Genomic DNA, 17,608 nt, shown 5'->3' with positions numbered 1-17,608 from the left:
GCTTTTCTCCATGGAGATGTTATTTGCTTGTCTGGAATTTTTCACAGTATAGTATTAAATCTTTCTAGCTTGATGGATACCAAACAAGACCAAGTTATAACTCAGATCTGTGGAACCAAAAAGTTACATAGTGCATATTTTAATTATTCCTCAAAATTAGTTTATATGCACTTTTCACAACTCTCAGAGATCAGAGCGGAGTTTTGTAGTGACAGTGAATCTTAGAACAACTAGCATGTTAACACATACTTCTGATTATGGGACAATGAAACACTTTTAGATGGAGGCAGTGTGCAACAGGCTTGTTTTGATGTCATACAATATATCTGCAGTTGACAATTTTGCTTAAATTTGCATTGTGTAAACTGGGTCCGTCAAATGCTTTTTTTTCATGGAGATTTTATAGGTTTGTCTGGAAAGTTTCACAGTATGGTATTAAAACTTTCTATCATCATGGAGACCAAACCCGGCCAAGGTACATGTCAGATCTGTGGAGAGGCAACCCCAGTTACAGTCAGAATGCATGTTTTTCTAGTCATTTTTGAGCAGCAAAACCACCTGTAATTTAAGAAATGTAAGACAGAGCTGTTTAATGTCATACTGAGGAACATTCCAGGCAGAATACATAGAAACAAGCAGGTGACGGACTCCCAACCAAAAAGTTACACATTTGCACATTTTAAATACATGGGATAGAATCTGATACAGGGCCATGTAACTTAAGAGCTTTGTTATTGCTGTTGCAGTGTCGTCCCTTACATAAGCATGCTATTCCTCCCAAACTGATAAACAGTCATCACCAGAGCAGGGCTAATGCTAGGAGTGTGTAATGACAGTGATTCACTCCAGGTTACTTTTACTGTTTAATAGTAGGCTTGTAAGGGCTCAGGTTTGTGGATGAGTAATGGCATGGTAAATTACAGGAGAACTAGGCAATGTTTGTGGATTTAACAGAGCCCTAATGGAAAAATTACTAGATGTTTTGGTAGTTAGATTAAGACTTGAAAATAGCTGAAGTGTTTGCCCTTGAATTTAAAGTAGCAGTGGTCAAAATATTGTGATGTTTTGGTACAAATATTATCTCTGTGTCAGAATGCGCTCTATAATATTGGATCACACTGTGAAAACATTTAAATAATTCATCCATAGTTATTTAAAATTTAGTGGTATATGCAATAAGATGTCTCAAATAATTGACTCAAATTCTACATGCAATTTCCCCTTAATTTTTCCCTCTGTGCCAATCATTTTCTTTGCTTTTTTCAGTCATCAAGAAGTTTAACACTTTTTTTTTTTAATGTTATGTAATATTTATAAATTACATTATGTCTTGGCATCTTCCTACTTTGATCAAAAAGCTAGTCTACTCAGTACATGTTTGTGTTTCTCTTTTTTTAGATATTGTTTAAACAACCCTTTAATAGTTTATCTGAATATGTATAGTGATTTGTTCAAATTTGCATTGTCTATATACAAAATCAAAAGGAAACGTTGCTTTATCATCATTTATTTCATGTCATCAATTCTTGAACAATGGCAAGAAGTACACAACTATTGTCAGAATGTGAAATATGTGCCAGCCAGTTTCAGCCAAAGGTCATAGTGGCGTCACTGGTGTGTGGTTAAATATAGACCTCAGACTAATACAATTAGACTAATACAATTTCACAACACATCATAACATACCAAGACAGTACACATACTCAGCTTGTTACACAATAAAATGACCTCATGAAACAGTAGTTGTTTGATTTCAGAGTTATAAAATTTATGACCATTGCCAAAAAATTTTAAACTGAATTTGAACATGGGATGAGTCCTCAAAATGTCACGTGTTAATGTTCCTGGATGGTATCTTGATTTTAAAAAATGCTAATCTAACCATATTTTTAAAGCGAACCTATTACGCAAAATTGACTCTTCACAGTTTCAACCATGTAATAGTTGTTTTCCCTTCTCATTCACCCTCTCCAAGTTGTATTTAGCGTGAGCCAAGCATGTATGAGTCATCTTTATACTGTTGTAGTTAAGACGTCATTGCTCTGATCAACCCTCGTTTTCATCCCTCTCTGCTCTGTACTTACTTGGTTCTCTGATTGCATTGTTATAATTGAATTTGTTTTAATTGGATTCGTCACCATTATGCAGCATACAAATGGTATTGACCAGCGTAATGTGCAGCTATCCATTGGAAATGCCTGCAACTTTGCGTCTCCTTCTTGTGACGGTGTTAACAGCCTCCCACTGGGCACTGCAGTTTTTTAACCTTGAAATTGGTGGATTTGTTTTTTTTGATTGAGTCATTTCAAAGTAATATTCCAATTTAAAATGTCCAAATTATAACATGATGATCCATGTGTGACATAAATTATCACTATACAGCAGACAAAAGCACAATATGTCTTATTTAATATAATTTCACCACTACTTTGGCTGTATATTTTGGTTCATTTTCAGTTCCATGATACATATACATTATCTTAATAATAAATGCATTGTTGTCTTGTCCAGGTGTGTGTCTGAACTGTGAGGGGAATACACAGGGGTCCAACTGTGAAGAGTGCAGACCTGGTTTCTATCGCAGTCCTAACAGTGGCCCGAATGAAGCGTGTCTGCCCTGCCCCTGCTCCAATACCTCCTCCAATGGGACCTGCCACACCGGTCAGTACTGGTCAAGTAATACTTAAACATGCTATTTACAAAGGTTCAAAGGTTACTTCATTGGTACCAACAAGTAAATTTAGTTTGGCAGTGACTCAGCTCATTGACTCATTCATGTACACACATCTGCAGCTAGAAAAGTGACAACAGCGCAGACTACAGGATAAAAGAACTGAAACACTGGAAACAATACAGTAAAAACAAGAACACAAATACACCATATATGCAAAGGGAGCATAAATAAGATAAATAAAATAAATTCACTTGTTGTTTTGCCAGCAATATACGGTAATATACCCGTAGACACAATTTCATTAAAAAAGGGTTTGATGTAGCATAGAAGGTAAAAAAGTCAGCTTACATTGTTTGGATGTGAAGCTTAAAGTCCAATTTATAGGTTAGTATTAATGGAAACAAATTAAAGGTTCAAAACTTGATATTTCTGATCAGTTAAAATCCTCAAATTGAACTCTTATTGATATAATAAAATGCAGAATAGTTACTGAAGTAGACTATTGTTGAATATTTACTAGACTATTGAGCATTTACTAGAAATAGAGCAAGTGGTATGTGTATGTAAAAGTTACTCAGGTTATCTGTATTCATAAATTACCTAAATTGGAATGGAAAAAATTTGAAATTGTTTAAGCAACAATACCTTATTTAAATGTAACTTTTCATGTTTTCTTTTTACACTATATGGCTAAACAAAAACAACCTACATTTCTTAATTTAATAATCTCAAGATACTTTCCATGAATAAATTCAGATTTGTTTGTAATTGATATTTGTTGTATGAAGAATACATTCCTATCAAGTTAAGATAGCGGCCTTTATATACTTATTTTCATCACTGTAACACTTTGATTTGAGATGCATCACCCATAAACTAGAGCAGTTTGATTTGATTAACTCTTTGATTAGACTTTACTTCATCTGCTTTTAAAATCCATACATTGATCCTGAACATGATCCTGGTGGAAAACCGGATGTTTACATGCGTTTTCCAGACAGTCTGGGATTAATTGGACCTATGCAACCCCTCGGATCTCATCTGTTTCTGCAAATGACCTACTTTCCCCTCCTAGTCAAACATGTCTCCTCCAGTGTGAACTCCAGGTTTACGACACAGCACTAAATCATGACAAATCTGGGAATGAAAAGTGATTTGGGAACATACCTGGTGAAACTCAAGGGTTTTGTAGCATTTAACATCACGAGAGAGGAATCTGAGCTGTTAAAACATGTCTCAAACTGTCCAATGAAGAGCTGCAAGATTCACAATATGATCAAAATTGTAACTAAATGTTAATTTCAGTATTGATGCTGACAGAAAATCACATAGATTCTATTATATTTTATTAATGACTAGACCCCAGAAGTTGCTTTATCACAACAAAACCAAAACACTCATACTCGTAGTTTAACCTTCACAGTTGCATACTGGGGCACAAATGAAGAAGTGAATCCATGTTAGCTGTACTACATTTTTTTTCTGCTGAATAATTCAATTTGTAACCTAGTTATGGGATGACCCTCTTCACTCTCCTGCTATATTATGAGCTTCATTACGGTCTGTCAATTCTTGGTCAAAACATTATCAACTATTTTTAGATTAGTTGAATTGTACTACAGAGTGCTTGTAATAGTCTAATGCTATGTTTCTTTAGACTGCAGCACCAAATTTGTGCACTCTAATTCCACACAAATTAATGCTAATACCACAACATCGAAGAGAAACCAAATTATTCTTCAAGTAGAAAACGATCAAAACCAACTCTGAAAAGTACAATTTCTACAACAATTTTTGGTTGAGTAAACCTGAGTAGTGGTATCACAATAATAACATTTCAAACTCGATTTTGATACTAAGGAATAGATCTTCTTTGACCACAGTCTTATATCTGTGTGATCCCTGAGTTGTCCAGGTAGGCTCCATAGTGGTCCATGGGCGCATACTAGTAGTCTATGCTCTCAAGATCATTCTAAAGCTATTCAGGAAAGGCTCATTTCTGTCCTGTATATATGACTTTTTACTATCAATACCTGCTCAAATGAGTATCTAATTTCAGTGCTACATTTCGTATATTATTTTCTATGCTTTTGACAATGCTACTGAGTACTACCAACCTCTGCTAAATTGGTGGTACAGTTCTAACTGAAAAACGATATCCCAGCCTAGATGACTTTGAAGTAGTAGACTGTTGCTATCCCACTGTATCTCCTCTTGTTAAAAGCATGTTGTGGTTCATTGATGGCTCACAGTGATCAATGTTACACTCGTTAACTCCAGTAGTGTGACCTTAATTGCAGTTTGGCTCAGACCCAAAATGGAGCCTCATGGGCAGTTTTCAGAGTGTTCACACAGCTCTGGTTTATCAGGAGTCTACACTGTAACTGACCCTTCATACAGTCTGATTAAGTCAAACTATTTATCTTTGAGTTCTGTACTTCGTCATTTTGGACCAGTTAGGGTGCATGTATTGCAAAAAAAAAAAAAAAAAAAAAAATATATATATATATATATATATACACACACACACACATATATATATATATATATATATATAGAACTAAAGGAAAACTCTTGAAAGGGACTTATGTTTTTTTCTGTTCAAAGTTCAAAAACACATCCAGAGATGTGTTTTGTTTCATTCAGACATGTTTAACACATAAACCCTGTATATTTTCTTCTCTCAACCAGAAAACACTCTGTTCCACCTTGTGATGTCAGTGCTCTACTGTGTTTTTACATTAGTTTGCACCATACACCTTCACTAGAATCATTTGGATAATTTAAGTCCTGGAATTGCCATCTCTACTGAACTAAAGGTAAATTGTTGATGTTAATGTGAAAACTATACCTTGATGACATCACAAGTTGGAACAGAGCATTTTCATTAGATAGACTAATGCAAAACAATAACATTTCCATGGTGACAAATAGATGGTGGATTTCTCATATGAAAAATGATAATACTCTTTTAACTGGAGCAAAAATATGAGATGTCTAGTTGGCCTGTTAACCTGTTTTTTGTTTGCAAAGAGCAAAGTAAACTTTGGATGTTTTCCAAAACTCCAGCATAAAATTCAAAAATCATCACTCTATGGTAAACTTTCACAAAATATTAAACATAGAACTAAACATAGTAGTAGTGGTAGTAGTAGTGGTAATGGGAAAGGTGGTAGTTGTGGTAGTAATGGTAGTGGTAGTAATAGTAGTGGTGGTGGTAGTAGTATTAGTAGTGGTGGTGGTGGTAGTAGTAGAGGTAATTGTAGTAGTAGTAGTAGTGGTGGTAGTAGTAGTAGTGGTGGTAATGGTAGTAAGTAGTAGTGGTAGTAATGGTAGTAGTAGTAATGGTAGTAGTAATGGTAGTAGTAGTGGTGGTTATGGTAGTAGTAGTAGTGGTGTAATGGTAGTAGTAGTAATGGTAGTAGTAGTGGTGGTTATGGTAGTAGTAGTGGTGTAATGGTAGTAGTAGTAGTAGTGGTAGTAATGGTAGTAACAGTAATGGTAGTAGTAGTGGTGGTGTAATGGTAGTAGTAGTGGTGGTGGTAATGGTAGTAGTAGTGGTGGTAATGGTAGTAGTAGTAGTGGTAGTAGTGTAGTAGTAGTAGGTGGTGGGTAGTAGTAGTAGGTAGTAGTGGTGTGTAATGGTAGTAGTAGTGGTAGTAATGGTGACCAAGAATTGAGTGATTGTGACTTGAGTTTAAAAAGCAACCCAAACTAACACTTGAAAGAAATGGCAAATTTATTCCAAAAAAGTGCAGTGTCAATGTGGCGATTTCCATAGCAACAGCAGCATTGTGTACAGGTATAATTGTGTGCACTTTGGCTGTCAGGTCACATTTCATCTGATTCTGGAGCTAAAGTGGCCGAGGTGCTCCATGCTCTACGAAATGAAAGGGTGATGAAAGGGTGACAGGAACTACGCTGAGAAGGGAGGGGGGGGGCACAGCTGGGGCTTTTCAGACTGGAGAGGAGAGGAAGAGAGAGGGAAGAAGAGAAGAAGATGATAGAGGAGAAGAGGAAGAAGGGGGGAGAGATGGGGAAGACAGGAGGAAAATGGCAAGGGAGCAAGAGAGCAAGGGAGGAGAGATGGGTGGATATGGGCACAGCTGGAGCTCTTTAGACTGGAAAGAGGAGAGAGAAAGAGATGAAGGGAGTAGATGGAAGAGAGGAGAAAGAGCGCAAGGAAGCATATGATACTAGTATTGAATATCAGTGCAAATTTGATTTAGAATTGTGGTGTCCAAGAATCACATTTTTCTCCATAAATTGATGAACTAAGGAGATTTATGTAGTTGCTGGCCCAAAATTAGGCATAATATTAAAATTGCAAAAACACTACCTGTTTACGTTTAAAGTGTGTGTGACAGATTTTTTTTTATAATTCTCTCATTTTGGCTTCATTTGGAGAATAATACCAGCTGTAAATATAAATTATAGTTTTACACCCATCATGAAGCAGTTTGTGCTGAAAATTATCTTAAAAATTACACAAAGCTGACAGTTTTCAACATACTAATGACATCACCATAGGGAGAATTCTATCCAAAAGTCTGGCACAGTTTACCTAAAAAGAAACACATTTTGCTGGTATTTTGCAACAAAATAAAGTAGTTTTCTTATCATTTTATTTAATATTTCATAATTTCTGTGTACATTAGAGCAGGCAGGGGTCCCCAACCCTCAGGCCAGGGACCAGTACTGGGCTGTGGGTCGTTCGGTACCTGGCCGTAAAATCACGAACCCCCCCTTCCATATGCTCATAAACTGCGCAGACCACGTCTCTAAACCAGAACTAAAATTGGAACTAAATCAGAACTAAACCATAACTAAAACCAGGAATAAACCAGAACTAAAACCACAACTGAAACCAGAACTAAACCAGAACCAAAACCAGGAATAAACCAGAACTAAACCAGGATTTAACCAGGTCTAAACCATGACCCCTGGCATAGAGAGAGGAAGAGGATAGGGAAGAGAGAAGGTGAAGAGAGAGGAGAGGAGGTGAAGATGGCTGAGAAGAGAAAGAGAGGGAAGATGGATGGAGGAGAGGGAAGAAAGGAGGAAGAGAGTTGGGGGAAGAGAGGAGATACGGGGTGAAAAGGAGAGAAAAGAGAGGTTGGTGGAAAAAGGGATCATGGAGGAGATGAGAAAGCGGTGAGAAGTCAGAGGAGAGGGATGTGAAAGAGCCAAAAATGTGGAGGGAGGCAGGGGGGAGGAGAGAAGGAAGGACGTGGAGGAAAGGAAAAGATGGAGAAATGAGGAGAAGAGAAAGAGGAGTGGATACGATTAAGACGGAGAAGAAGACTGTGATGGAGAGAGAAATGGGGTGTGGGAGTGATGGTACAGATGATAGCACATCATTAAGAAACATTCACTGGGAATTCCTGTCCTAATTGTGGCTCTGTGATATCCAATTATTATGCTATGTTCAAAGTCCTGCACTATTACTCAGTTGTGCAAAAGTAAAATTGTAGAGACACTGATTATGTTAAAGTCCTATATTACACAAAATTTACTCTTTTGAGCTTATAATGTTGTTTCCTCCTCAAAAACATATTTGGAGTTGTATTTTGTTTCATTCACACATGTTTGAGTAATCAGTTTTTATTAGTCTACGACTTTACATCTCCAAAGCTCAAAATGCTCAGTTCCACCTTGTGATGTCATGCAGTGGTACTTTTCAATTGAACAGCTCCTTTTACCTTTAGTTCAGTAGAGATGAACAATTCCAGGGCTGAAATCATCCAAATGATTCTAGTGAAAGTGTATGGAGTTTAAAAATACAGAAGAGCACTTTCTGTATTACCCCATGACATCATAAGGTGGAACAGAATGTTGTCTGTTTGAGAGAAGAACTCAGCCTACATGTGTGTGAATGAAATAAAACACAACCCCAGGTATGTTCGTGGTGAGGAAACAACATTATGACATAGATCAGAAAATAGCATTGTGCATGATACTTTTCAGTAGGCTTGGGCCATTTTCTCATGATGTATTGTTATTTGCTTTAAGGTTTACGTTTGGGGTGAAATTCCGTTATTTCAGTTGAACAAAATTCTGCTTAATTCTTTATTAAAATCACTTCATTTATATATATATAGACTTCAAAATCTGTGCAAAATACTCTACTCTTAGTTTTTACTCTCGAAGTACGTTTTAAAATTGGTACTTTAATACTTTTACTTAAATAGATTTTTACATGTGATACTGTGTGTATTTACTTGAGTTTTTTTTTTTTTTTCTAGTATCTGTTTTTTTGCTTAAAGGGACAGTTCAGAATTTTGGACATAGGGCCTCATTTCCAGAGTGTTGGAGACACGTGGAGACACTTTTTAAAAAAAATATTCCATCCAGTCCTTCTATTTGCAGAGGTCGCTGGTGCTAGGCTAGTGCATGTCAATGGCCATAGTTATCCTGCCACTAAAAACAGACTTACCCACTCCACAAAGCACCCGAGGCAAATCTATTATTATGCCAGATATTATGATCGATGTAAATGTCTGTGTTGATAGAATAATATCTGAAATAAAACTGAATCATCGCATTTTGAGGGACTATTTTCTCATATATCAGTCCACCACTGCCAAGCTTTCTATTAGGAAGTAGAACTCGCTGCTGCTGCTCAGACATAAATCCTTCAAATGCAAGGTTGGTTTTACTTCAAAAATTATTCGATCAATTAGAATTATTCTATTTACATTGACAGTCTGGTGTAATAATAGATTTGCTTCAGGTGTTTTGTGGAGTGGGTGACTATGACCATTGACATGCACTAGCCTAGCACCAGCAACCTCTGCAAATACAAGGACTGGATGTAATATTTTAAAAAGTATCTCCACACGTCTCCAACACTCTGGCTAACTAGGAAATGAGGTCCTATGTCCAAAATTCCAGACTGTCCCTTTGCTTAAGTAACAAAATTGAGTACTTCTTCCACCCCTGCTTGGCACTAATTTCCTTTTTGGATCCATTAACTTTGTCTAAGTTTAAGTCTAAATGGTGCCATCTTTGACAGAGTGTGGAACTGCAGCTCGTCGGCAGCCGTCTGAATGTGGGTCACACACGTCAAATGGACCGTGTGTTCGCTCGCTCACGTCGGGCACGGGCCTCATCTGGGCATCATGAAATATTTAGAAGCTTACCATAGTGGTAGGTTTGGTTGTAAAGTATGCCTACGTATGTGAAAATATGTCACAGAGACAGAGGTGGGAGCAAAGGGTTGGATTTATATGGTTTATATTGTAAATTTTGTTAGATTTGAGAATAGAAGAATTTTCCACTACTACTTTACTTTGGGCAGTAAGGAGTTAGTTTTATATTTTAAAGTGCATGTTAATCTTCAACTACTACTTTTAATATTACCACTACTACTACTACTACTACTACTACTACTACTACTACTTTTGTAATGCGTTTCCTTTCGCTGACTTCTCTTCGCTGACTTCGTTTCACTTCGCTGACTTGTTTTTCATTCAAACTGATTGCCCAGTGGTGTACACTCACTCCAACTTAAGTAACTTCATCACGAAAGATTAATGTTAAACTACTATCTTAACTACTATACTTACTTTCAATGCATTTGGCTCTTCCCCTCCTTGGTCAGTGTGAGTAGGACAGTGGTCAAATGCACAGTTTGGTAGCATCAGTAGTTCCTGTTTCATTTTGGTTATATAACCCTGAATGTGGACCCCTACAGAGAGTAAACCAAGCTTATCAGGAGCAGGTCACATGACTTCAGTGGAGAGCCACCAACAACTTGGCCACTATCTACTAGTACTATCTACTAGTACTATCTACTAGTAGTACTACTACTACTACTACTACTACTACTACTACTACTACTACTTTTGAAGGGATATTGTATAGTTCTGTCACTGGTATGATATTTACTCTTGTTAATCAAATACTGTAGGGGGGGGCTTGCAGGAATGTTAAAATGACTATAGTTTTATAGTTGGAGCTGTTAAGTTTATTTGATATTAATACTAAAATATAATATAATATAATAATTAAAATAAATAATAATTTATTATTTAAATGTATTATAAATATTCTCTTTGTCCCTCAACTATTTATTGATCGTTTATGCCCTCTAGTGGTGCTTCAGCATATTGCAACACAAACTAACATTTATCCACTGGCTCTGTTTTGTAATTGTAATTTTATTATACGTAAACCCTTGTGATTTTTTTTTAAGTAGTAAAAACTAAAATCAAATAAAAATAAATAAATAAAAAGATAGTTTTATGACTCCATACTGAAATAACAATACATGGAGTGCAAGTTTTATTTAGGTTTCCAACAAAGGTATGCCATTAACATTTCACAATAATAATCTATTATAATTAACTGATTATAATTGATCAGATATGACATAGTTATTGTAATGATATGGTTCATTCTTTGGGTGAAAGTGGGTGAAATGTGTTGCCTAAAGACACAACAGGAAAACCAGGTACCACAGTGGGGCAGCAGTGGCCCTATTGCAGTCTCCCATGCAAGTACTAACCAGGCCTAACCTGTCTAGCATTAACAAGGAGATTTTACATTATTGTAAAAACTCAGACATTGTCTGTTTATTATATCAGTTGTTCCCTGGTATTCATTTATTAATTTTTTTGTTGGATCATTCACCACTTTCATTTACTTCTTCAGTAATCATTTAAAAGCCTCAAGTGTACAGAGCGTCGAGAGGAGCCAGTTGAGGTGGCTCAGGCATCTGTTCCGGATGCCTCCTGGGCGCCTCCCTCGGGAGGTGTTCCGGGCATGTCCCACCGGGAGGAGGCCCCGGGGAAGACCCAGGACACGTTGGAGGGACTATGTCTCTCGGCTGGCCTGGGAACGCCTCGGGGTCCCCCCGGAGGAGCTGGAGGAACGTGTCTGGGGTGAAGGAAGTCTGGGAGTCCCTGCTTAGGCTGCTGCCCCCGCGACCCGGCCCCGGAAAAGCGGACGAAAATGGATGGATGGATGGATGTACAGAGCTGTGCAAATGGTTGACATTTATCTCATGTACATTCCTTAATCTCTCCTGATGCTTTACAAGGCAGACTAACAGGTCAGATCTGTGGAGAGGCAACCCCACTCACAGTCAGAATGCCTGTTTTTTCTAGGTATGATATATTTTTGAGCAGTAAAACCATCTGTAATTGCATAAATGTAAGGTAGTGCTGTTTAAAGTCATACTGTGGAATATTTCAGACAGAGCGATGACATATCCATAGAAACAAGCAGGTGACAGACCCCCAAACAAAAAGTTACACAGTGCACCTTTAATTGAACTGAATTCACCATTACATTGCCATTTTCTCCTCAGATGCCAGTGGGTCTGCAGTCTGTGATCGCTGCCTGGGTCCGTACTTAGGCCCTCAGTGTGACCAGTGTAGTGTCGGGTTCTTCAGACGGGATGCCCTCTGTGTACCATGTGACTGCAGCGGCAACTCCGACCCCCAGGGGCCCTCACAGATCTGCAACCCCCACACGGGAGAGTGTCTGAGCTGTATCAGCAACACTACGGGAGCACACTGCCAGCTCTGCGCACCAGGATATGTGGGAGATGCCAAGGCTCACAACTGCACACGGCTGAGTAAGGGTCTAACTGCAAAGAAAGTACAAACTGGATATAAACAGATATTACATAATTGTATTTGAGTGTATGCTCTTTAACAGTAGTAGTTTTGATCTCAAATGCCATTTTGGGTTTAGGATTCTTTTCAGATCCAGTATTTACAATTAGGCACGAAACCAAAACTTAACAAATTCTAAACTTGGACCAAAAAATAATCAAGTTTAAACTTCCTGTATCGCCACACTTGCTCTACTGTGTGTTTGAACTCCATACACCTTCATAAGAATCATTTAGATCATTTCAGCCCTGGAATTGCCAATGTTTACAGAACTAAAGGTAAAAGGTAGCTTTGAACACTACCACTAGATGACATCACAAGGTGGAACAAAGAATTTTGTGATTTGGAGATCTACTGTAGACAGACTAAGAATAAAGGATTACTTAAACATGTGTGAATGAAACACAACACCTGGCTCATGTTTGCTCCCCTAGGTGGTGCAAATGCACCAATATTTTAACTACCATGACACATTCCCACTGCATCTGTTTTCCTTACAGGAAAAATCATCACATCCATGATCCACCATTACTGTAATAGAAAGTCTGAGACGTGCCATAATAGTTCCGTATGAGTGAGACACTGCTTAAATGCTGTGTTTTTGTTATGAACCCCAAAATGTGTCAGAGAAATTATGACTGTCTAATTTAGGTATGGGCGATATCTTGATATTTAAAATATAACCTACATCAACACAAATGCAAATCCAAAATAAAAATAAAGATGAAGACATCAGCTGTAAGAAGCAAGATGTATGGAAGTCTGTATGTTTTTTTTTATATTATAGATTCAAAGTTGCCATCTGAGAATCTACAATGTACAATGTAATTTGCAGTGTAATCTACAGTGTAGTCACGAAAATAAAGAAAAATTAAATAAACAGTCAGTTTAATCCTGACCCAAAGATTCACTTCTCACAGTGCTCACTGATTTCAGCCAACTAGTTGCTTCAATAGTACACAGATAAACAGATAACAGATAAATAATATATAATACAACCTATGATTATACATTAGGCTATCCAAAAGTAAAATCCAGTGAACTCAATGTTTCCCTGACAAAGTTGTGCAGGGTATGGAAAATTCCAAACTAACTGAAACAAGTGCTCAATATTCAGCTCTCACTAGTTACTGCTGCAGTGGCTAGTTGGCTCTAATCAGTGAGCACGGTAAGAAGTGAATCTATGGGTCAGGATTATGTTGACTGTTTATTTCATTATTTCTTTATTTTCATGACTGTTTATATTGTAGATTCTCATTAAAGGCAAAGAGTTTGCAGCAGGTGGCGACTTTGAATCTAAAATATAAAAGATACAGACTTCCATACATCTTGCTTCTTACAGTTGATGTCTTCTTCATTTTTATTTTGGATTTGCATTTGTGTTGTACTTAAAACACACTGCCAAAGCAAGTGCCTCACAGTTGCTAAAAATAGATTGGGACATTGCATCAGAAAGTTTTAAGGGATATAGACAAACAAATGCTAAAATAAACTTTTGCTTGTTGGTTTGTCTCAGGTCATGATATCAATTATAAAGTAGGCTATTTGTGGCTTCCCAGCAGCCTGTGAGTTGGGATGGGATAATATTCTTAAGACTAAAGGATTTAGACTAATGGTCTATAGACCACCAATGGGGATCACTCACTATCTTTTTAGTTATAACAGAACTTTAATGCATTTTCCTCTCTCCAGATCCCAGGCTTCTACCCACACCAGTCCAGACCACCAGCACCACAGAAGCCCCCACATCCCCTCCGACCCGTTCCACTGCTTTCTCCTCCTCCACCTCTGGGCCAAAACTCCTGCCCCCTTCCACCTCCAACTCCTCGTCCCTCAGTCCCACCACCACCCAGGCCCTGCTCACCAGCCTGGGCAGCCCCACGGACAACACCACAGCTGCACTCACCGAAGTCTCCTGGACCCAATTCAACATCATCATCCTAGCTGTCATTATTCTCGTGGTGCTACTCCTACTTGGGTTTGTGGGGGGAGTCTACACCTATCGCGAGTACCAAAACCGCAAGCTCAACGCACCATTTTGGACCATTGAGTTGAAGGAGGACAACATTAGCTTTAGCAGTTATCACGATAGCATCCCCAACGCGGACGTATCGGGTTTGCTTGAGGATGAAGCTAATGAAGTAGCGCCAAATGGTCAACTAGCTCTCACAACGCAGGGCAACTGCTATAAAGCTTAACAAAGCAAAACAAGTTGAAACATAAATTGTACATTATTATATCACTAAAAGCTGCTGGAAAAAGTTACCAAAACCGAGATGGCTCCCTAATAAAATAAGTCGGTTTACAGGCTTGTTCACAATACAAACTTGGAAAGGAGATTGCATTCTTATTGAAAATTCAACTGAGAATGCTCCAAAGAGAAGGGCAGTTACTTCGTAAGATCGCGCTGTTGTGGAGTTGTTTGCAGTTGGAGCACGTGCAAAGCTAAATGGAACCACTATAATTACTAGAAGAGGAGCTAAGCATTTCACTGTTTTTTAAAACGTGACTATTTTAAGTTATAATTTTTATCACTTGAAGACGAGTGATCTTAAGACAGTGATTGTTATTTAATGAATTTCTATTCTTATTTATTGGTTTTGAGTGAAATGCTGCACATGTATGTTTATCCAAGGTGTTTTCTCTTGTCTGAATGGGACAATATGTTTCATTGTATAGTTTGTGTGTCTCTTTTTGAGAATATGGGGAGCGAGATGGATATTCCTGAACTGTTTTTTTTTGTTCATATAGCTTCCAAGTTATTATGCGTGCCAGCTCATAATCAAAGAGGAGTCTTTTATACTGTTTAAACTACAGATACAATTTGGCAGTGTGATTCATGCAATGCATACATCCACTATAAAGATCTAATCTGCTGCCTACCTCAACAAACTGCAAACGGCCATCTTGAAAGGTATACGAACTGTGACCAGACAAAACTATGGATTGATAAGATCCAAACTTAACCTTTGTACCATTTCGTTATGTAGTCAGCACATGTTTCCTCGTTCCCAAGCTGTTAAACAAACAATGACTAACTGGTGAGCAACTCCAGAGCTAGCCGCTAGTTTTGGTTTTCTGTTATTGCATCATTCTGGCTATAATGTGTGGTAAAGCGAAAGTTGATAACCTCCTCAGGTCTGGCTTTGTTCTCAATGTGACCACTGTAAATACTTTGGCTACTGTACATATGGATGTGAATAGCACTACTATTATTATAATTGTACAGGTATAGGTTAATCGTGTGTTCACTGTCACTCAACAAGCATCCCCTCATGTTGCTCACAGCTTTTCTATTTTTTAATTACTATACTGTTGTTTTCCTTTTTTTCCTCATCGTCCTGACATTGCCATAAACTGTACACATGATTTGAATGCACCGTGACCCAGAAAGGCTCAACGTGGCAAGTAAAATGATGTAAATAATAAAACCCCAAGCGTCAGAGTGCAACTCCAATAAAATGGGGTAAAACTTGTTCTTGTGTCATGTTTATTAGACTCTAACAAAAGACTAGATCAGCAGTGTGTTTTGATACTGACTGATATAAACAAAAATTGTTTGCTGCACAAAACATGAAACGTAAGTGATGCTATGGCTGTTGTTCTTTTCTTCTTTTAGGATATAAAGGAGAGTCATTGCAGGCTAAAGTTGTTTTTTTTTCATTGTGTTTTTTTGGTGTATTTGCTCTCATATAAGTTTCACGATTTCATATCCCTGTTTGCTGCCCTACCATCCTGAGATGTTCTGGAGATTAAAGGGGCCAAACACCAGTGAAGGTTGATGCTCCCAGCTGAAGATCCCACAGCTGGCACTGGGACCCGGCGGGGGAGTGTCAGGCACGTTTGCTATGCAGCTAATAAGACCTGCCTGTCTCAACACATAAAGTAGCACTTCGACAATGCCAATTTTCAGTAACATCTACCTTTTTATTTATTTAATATGTAAACAAAATTAAGAGAAAAGTTAAACCTGGTTCCAAACATTTTTCACATTCAGATTTGTGTAGTTTTGGCCATTCTTGCACATAAAATGCCTCATTCATAAGTGAAAACATTACATGATGAAAAACACCTTTTTTTCTTACCTTGTACGTTGTATGTATGTGAACTGCAGTAATGAGTAAACTCATTTTTATGTCTGCTGTAAATATCCTATTCAACTACAATTGGTTCTATGGTAAAAAGATGTGCACAGTGCTTGGTGAAAGAACAAGTCAAGCATCTGAAGTAAAATATGATTCATCTCTTCTGACCATGAGAGGAAGGATACGGCTCTGGTGAGGAAAATTTTTCCCTCTGAGATAGAGAGCAATTCCAAAACAGTGATTGTGTTGTATTGCATCACTGTCTGTTGATCTGTTCTGGCTATTTGACTGCCACTGAATGATGCATCATGCATGATCAGAATAACATTTTATAAGGCTCCCAGGCTGCGACACCCAAATTAACCAAGCACAACCTCGGAACCACCATTGTAAAATATAATTGACTTGCAATAAATCAAAGTGACAAATAATTTGATGTGGTTTAATAAAATGTGTTTGTTAAATAAATGCAGTTTTTAGATAATTTGACCTCAAGCTCAAGCTCCATTTACATCTGATGAACCTCTGATTCTTGACTCATATCTTGGTTCCTTTCGTTTCACATGATTTCAGCATAAGCTGAAGCCTCTCCCAGCTTTGAGGTACAATTATTCACTCATGTATGATTCATAAACTTACTCCAGTTCGTGATCTTAGAATACACACACAGACTACACACCTCTGATTTTAATGAGATAATATCTATCCATCTCATCTATTTGACCAACCTTCAATTAGGCACTATATAAGAGAGGGCTGGGCAACAATAAAAACAGAATTGTGACCTGATTCCTGAATCCTGTGATTTTGTCACATTGTGATTCAGTGTTTTTTCTGTGCACAGGCCCCTGTGAGGTCATACTCAGAGAGGGGACTCAGCTCATCACAGATATTTGTGAGCTCTCTGAAGACACACATGTCTAAAGGCAATATATATGCTGCATAAGCACACTTCTCTCCACAGCAATGGATCAACATGAAAAAATTTAAGTGGGGAGAAACATTTCTAGCTTTGTAGAGGCCCTGTAAAAGATTCTTCTTGTGGCTACAACTACAACTTGTTTGTAGTCGGCAATGGACTATCTCTTCATTCATTCAATTCATACTCAGCCACAGCTACACTGGGGTAGACTGACAGAAGCACTGCTGCAAATCTGTGTCATCAGCCCCTCCAACCATCATCAACACTCTCACAAACCACACTGATACTAGGCAGGGTCACAGGG

General features: G+C 37.9%; 1 protein-coding gene across 1 annotated transcript; it reads left to right on the top strand.

Moving 5' to 3' along the window:
- The first annotated feature begins 453 nt into the window (after positions 1–453).
- On the top strand, positions 454–15,730 carry LOC129411250 (multiple epidermal growth factor-like domains protein 9). The gene is made up of 4 exons (XM_055161497.1): positions 454–475; positions 2,512–2,661; positions 11,988–12,257; positions 13,990–15,730. Exons 1-4 carry the CDS (start codon positions 454–456, stop codon positions 14,493–14,495), a joined length of 948 nt encoding a protein of 315 aa, XP_055017472.1. The 3' UTR covers positions 14,496–15,730.
- The last annotated feature ends 1,878 nt before the right edge of the window (positions 15,731–17,608 follow it).

The sequence above is a fragment of the Boleophthalmus pectinirostris genome, unplaced genomic scaffold, assembly GCF_026225935.1.
Source record: "Boleophthalmus pectinirostris isolate CB_2022bp ecotype Guang Dong unplaced genomic scaffold, ASM2622593v1 HiC_scaffold_4, whole genome shotgun sequence".
NCBI lineage: Eukaryota > Metazoa > Chordata > Actinopteri > Gobiiformes > Gobiidae > Boleophthalmus > Boleophthalmus pectinirostris.
The sequence above is the reverse complement of the archived record's forward strand: the minus strand, read 5'-3'. Positions and strand labels throughout refer to the sequence as shown.

What these genes read in the sequence shown, in the direction of transcription:
- LOC129411250 (XM_055161497.1), top strand. Translation starts at nt 454, where the DNA reads ATGGAGACCAAACCCGGCCAAG. An exon ending in GGAGACCAAACCCGGCCAAG is followed by an intron (nt 476 to 2,511) that starts GTACATGTCAGA and finishes TGTCTTGTCCAG; the next exon opens with GTGTGTGTCTGAACTGTGAG. An exon ending in TCACAACTGCACACGGCTGA is followed by an intron (nt 12,258 to 13,989) that starts GTAAGGGTCTAA and finishes TCCTCTCTCCAG; the next exon opens with ATCCCAGGCTTCTACCCACA.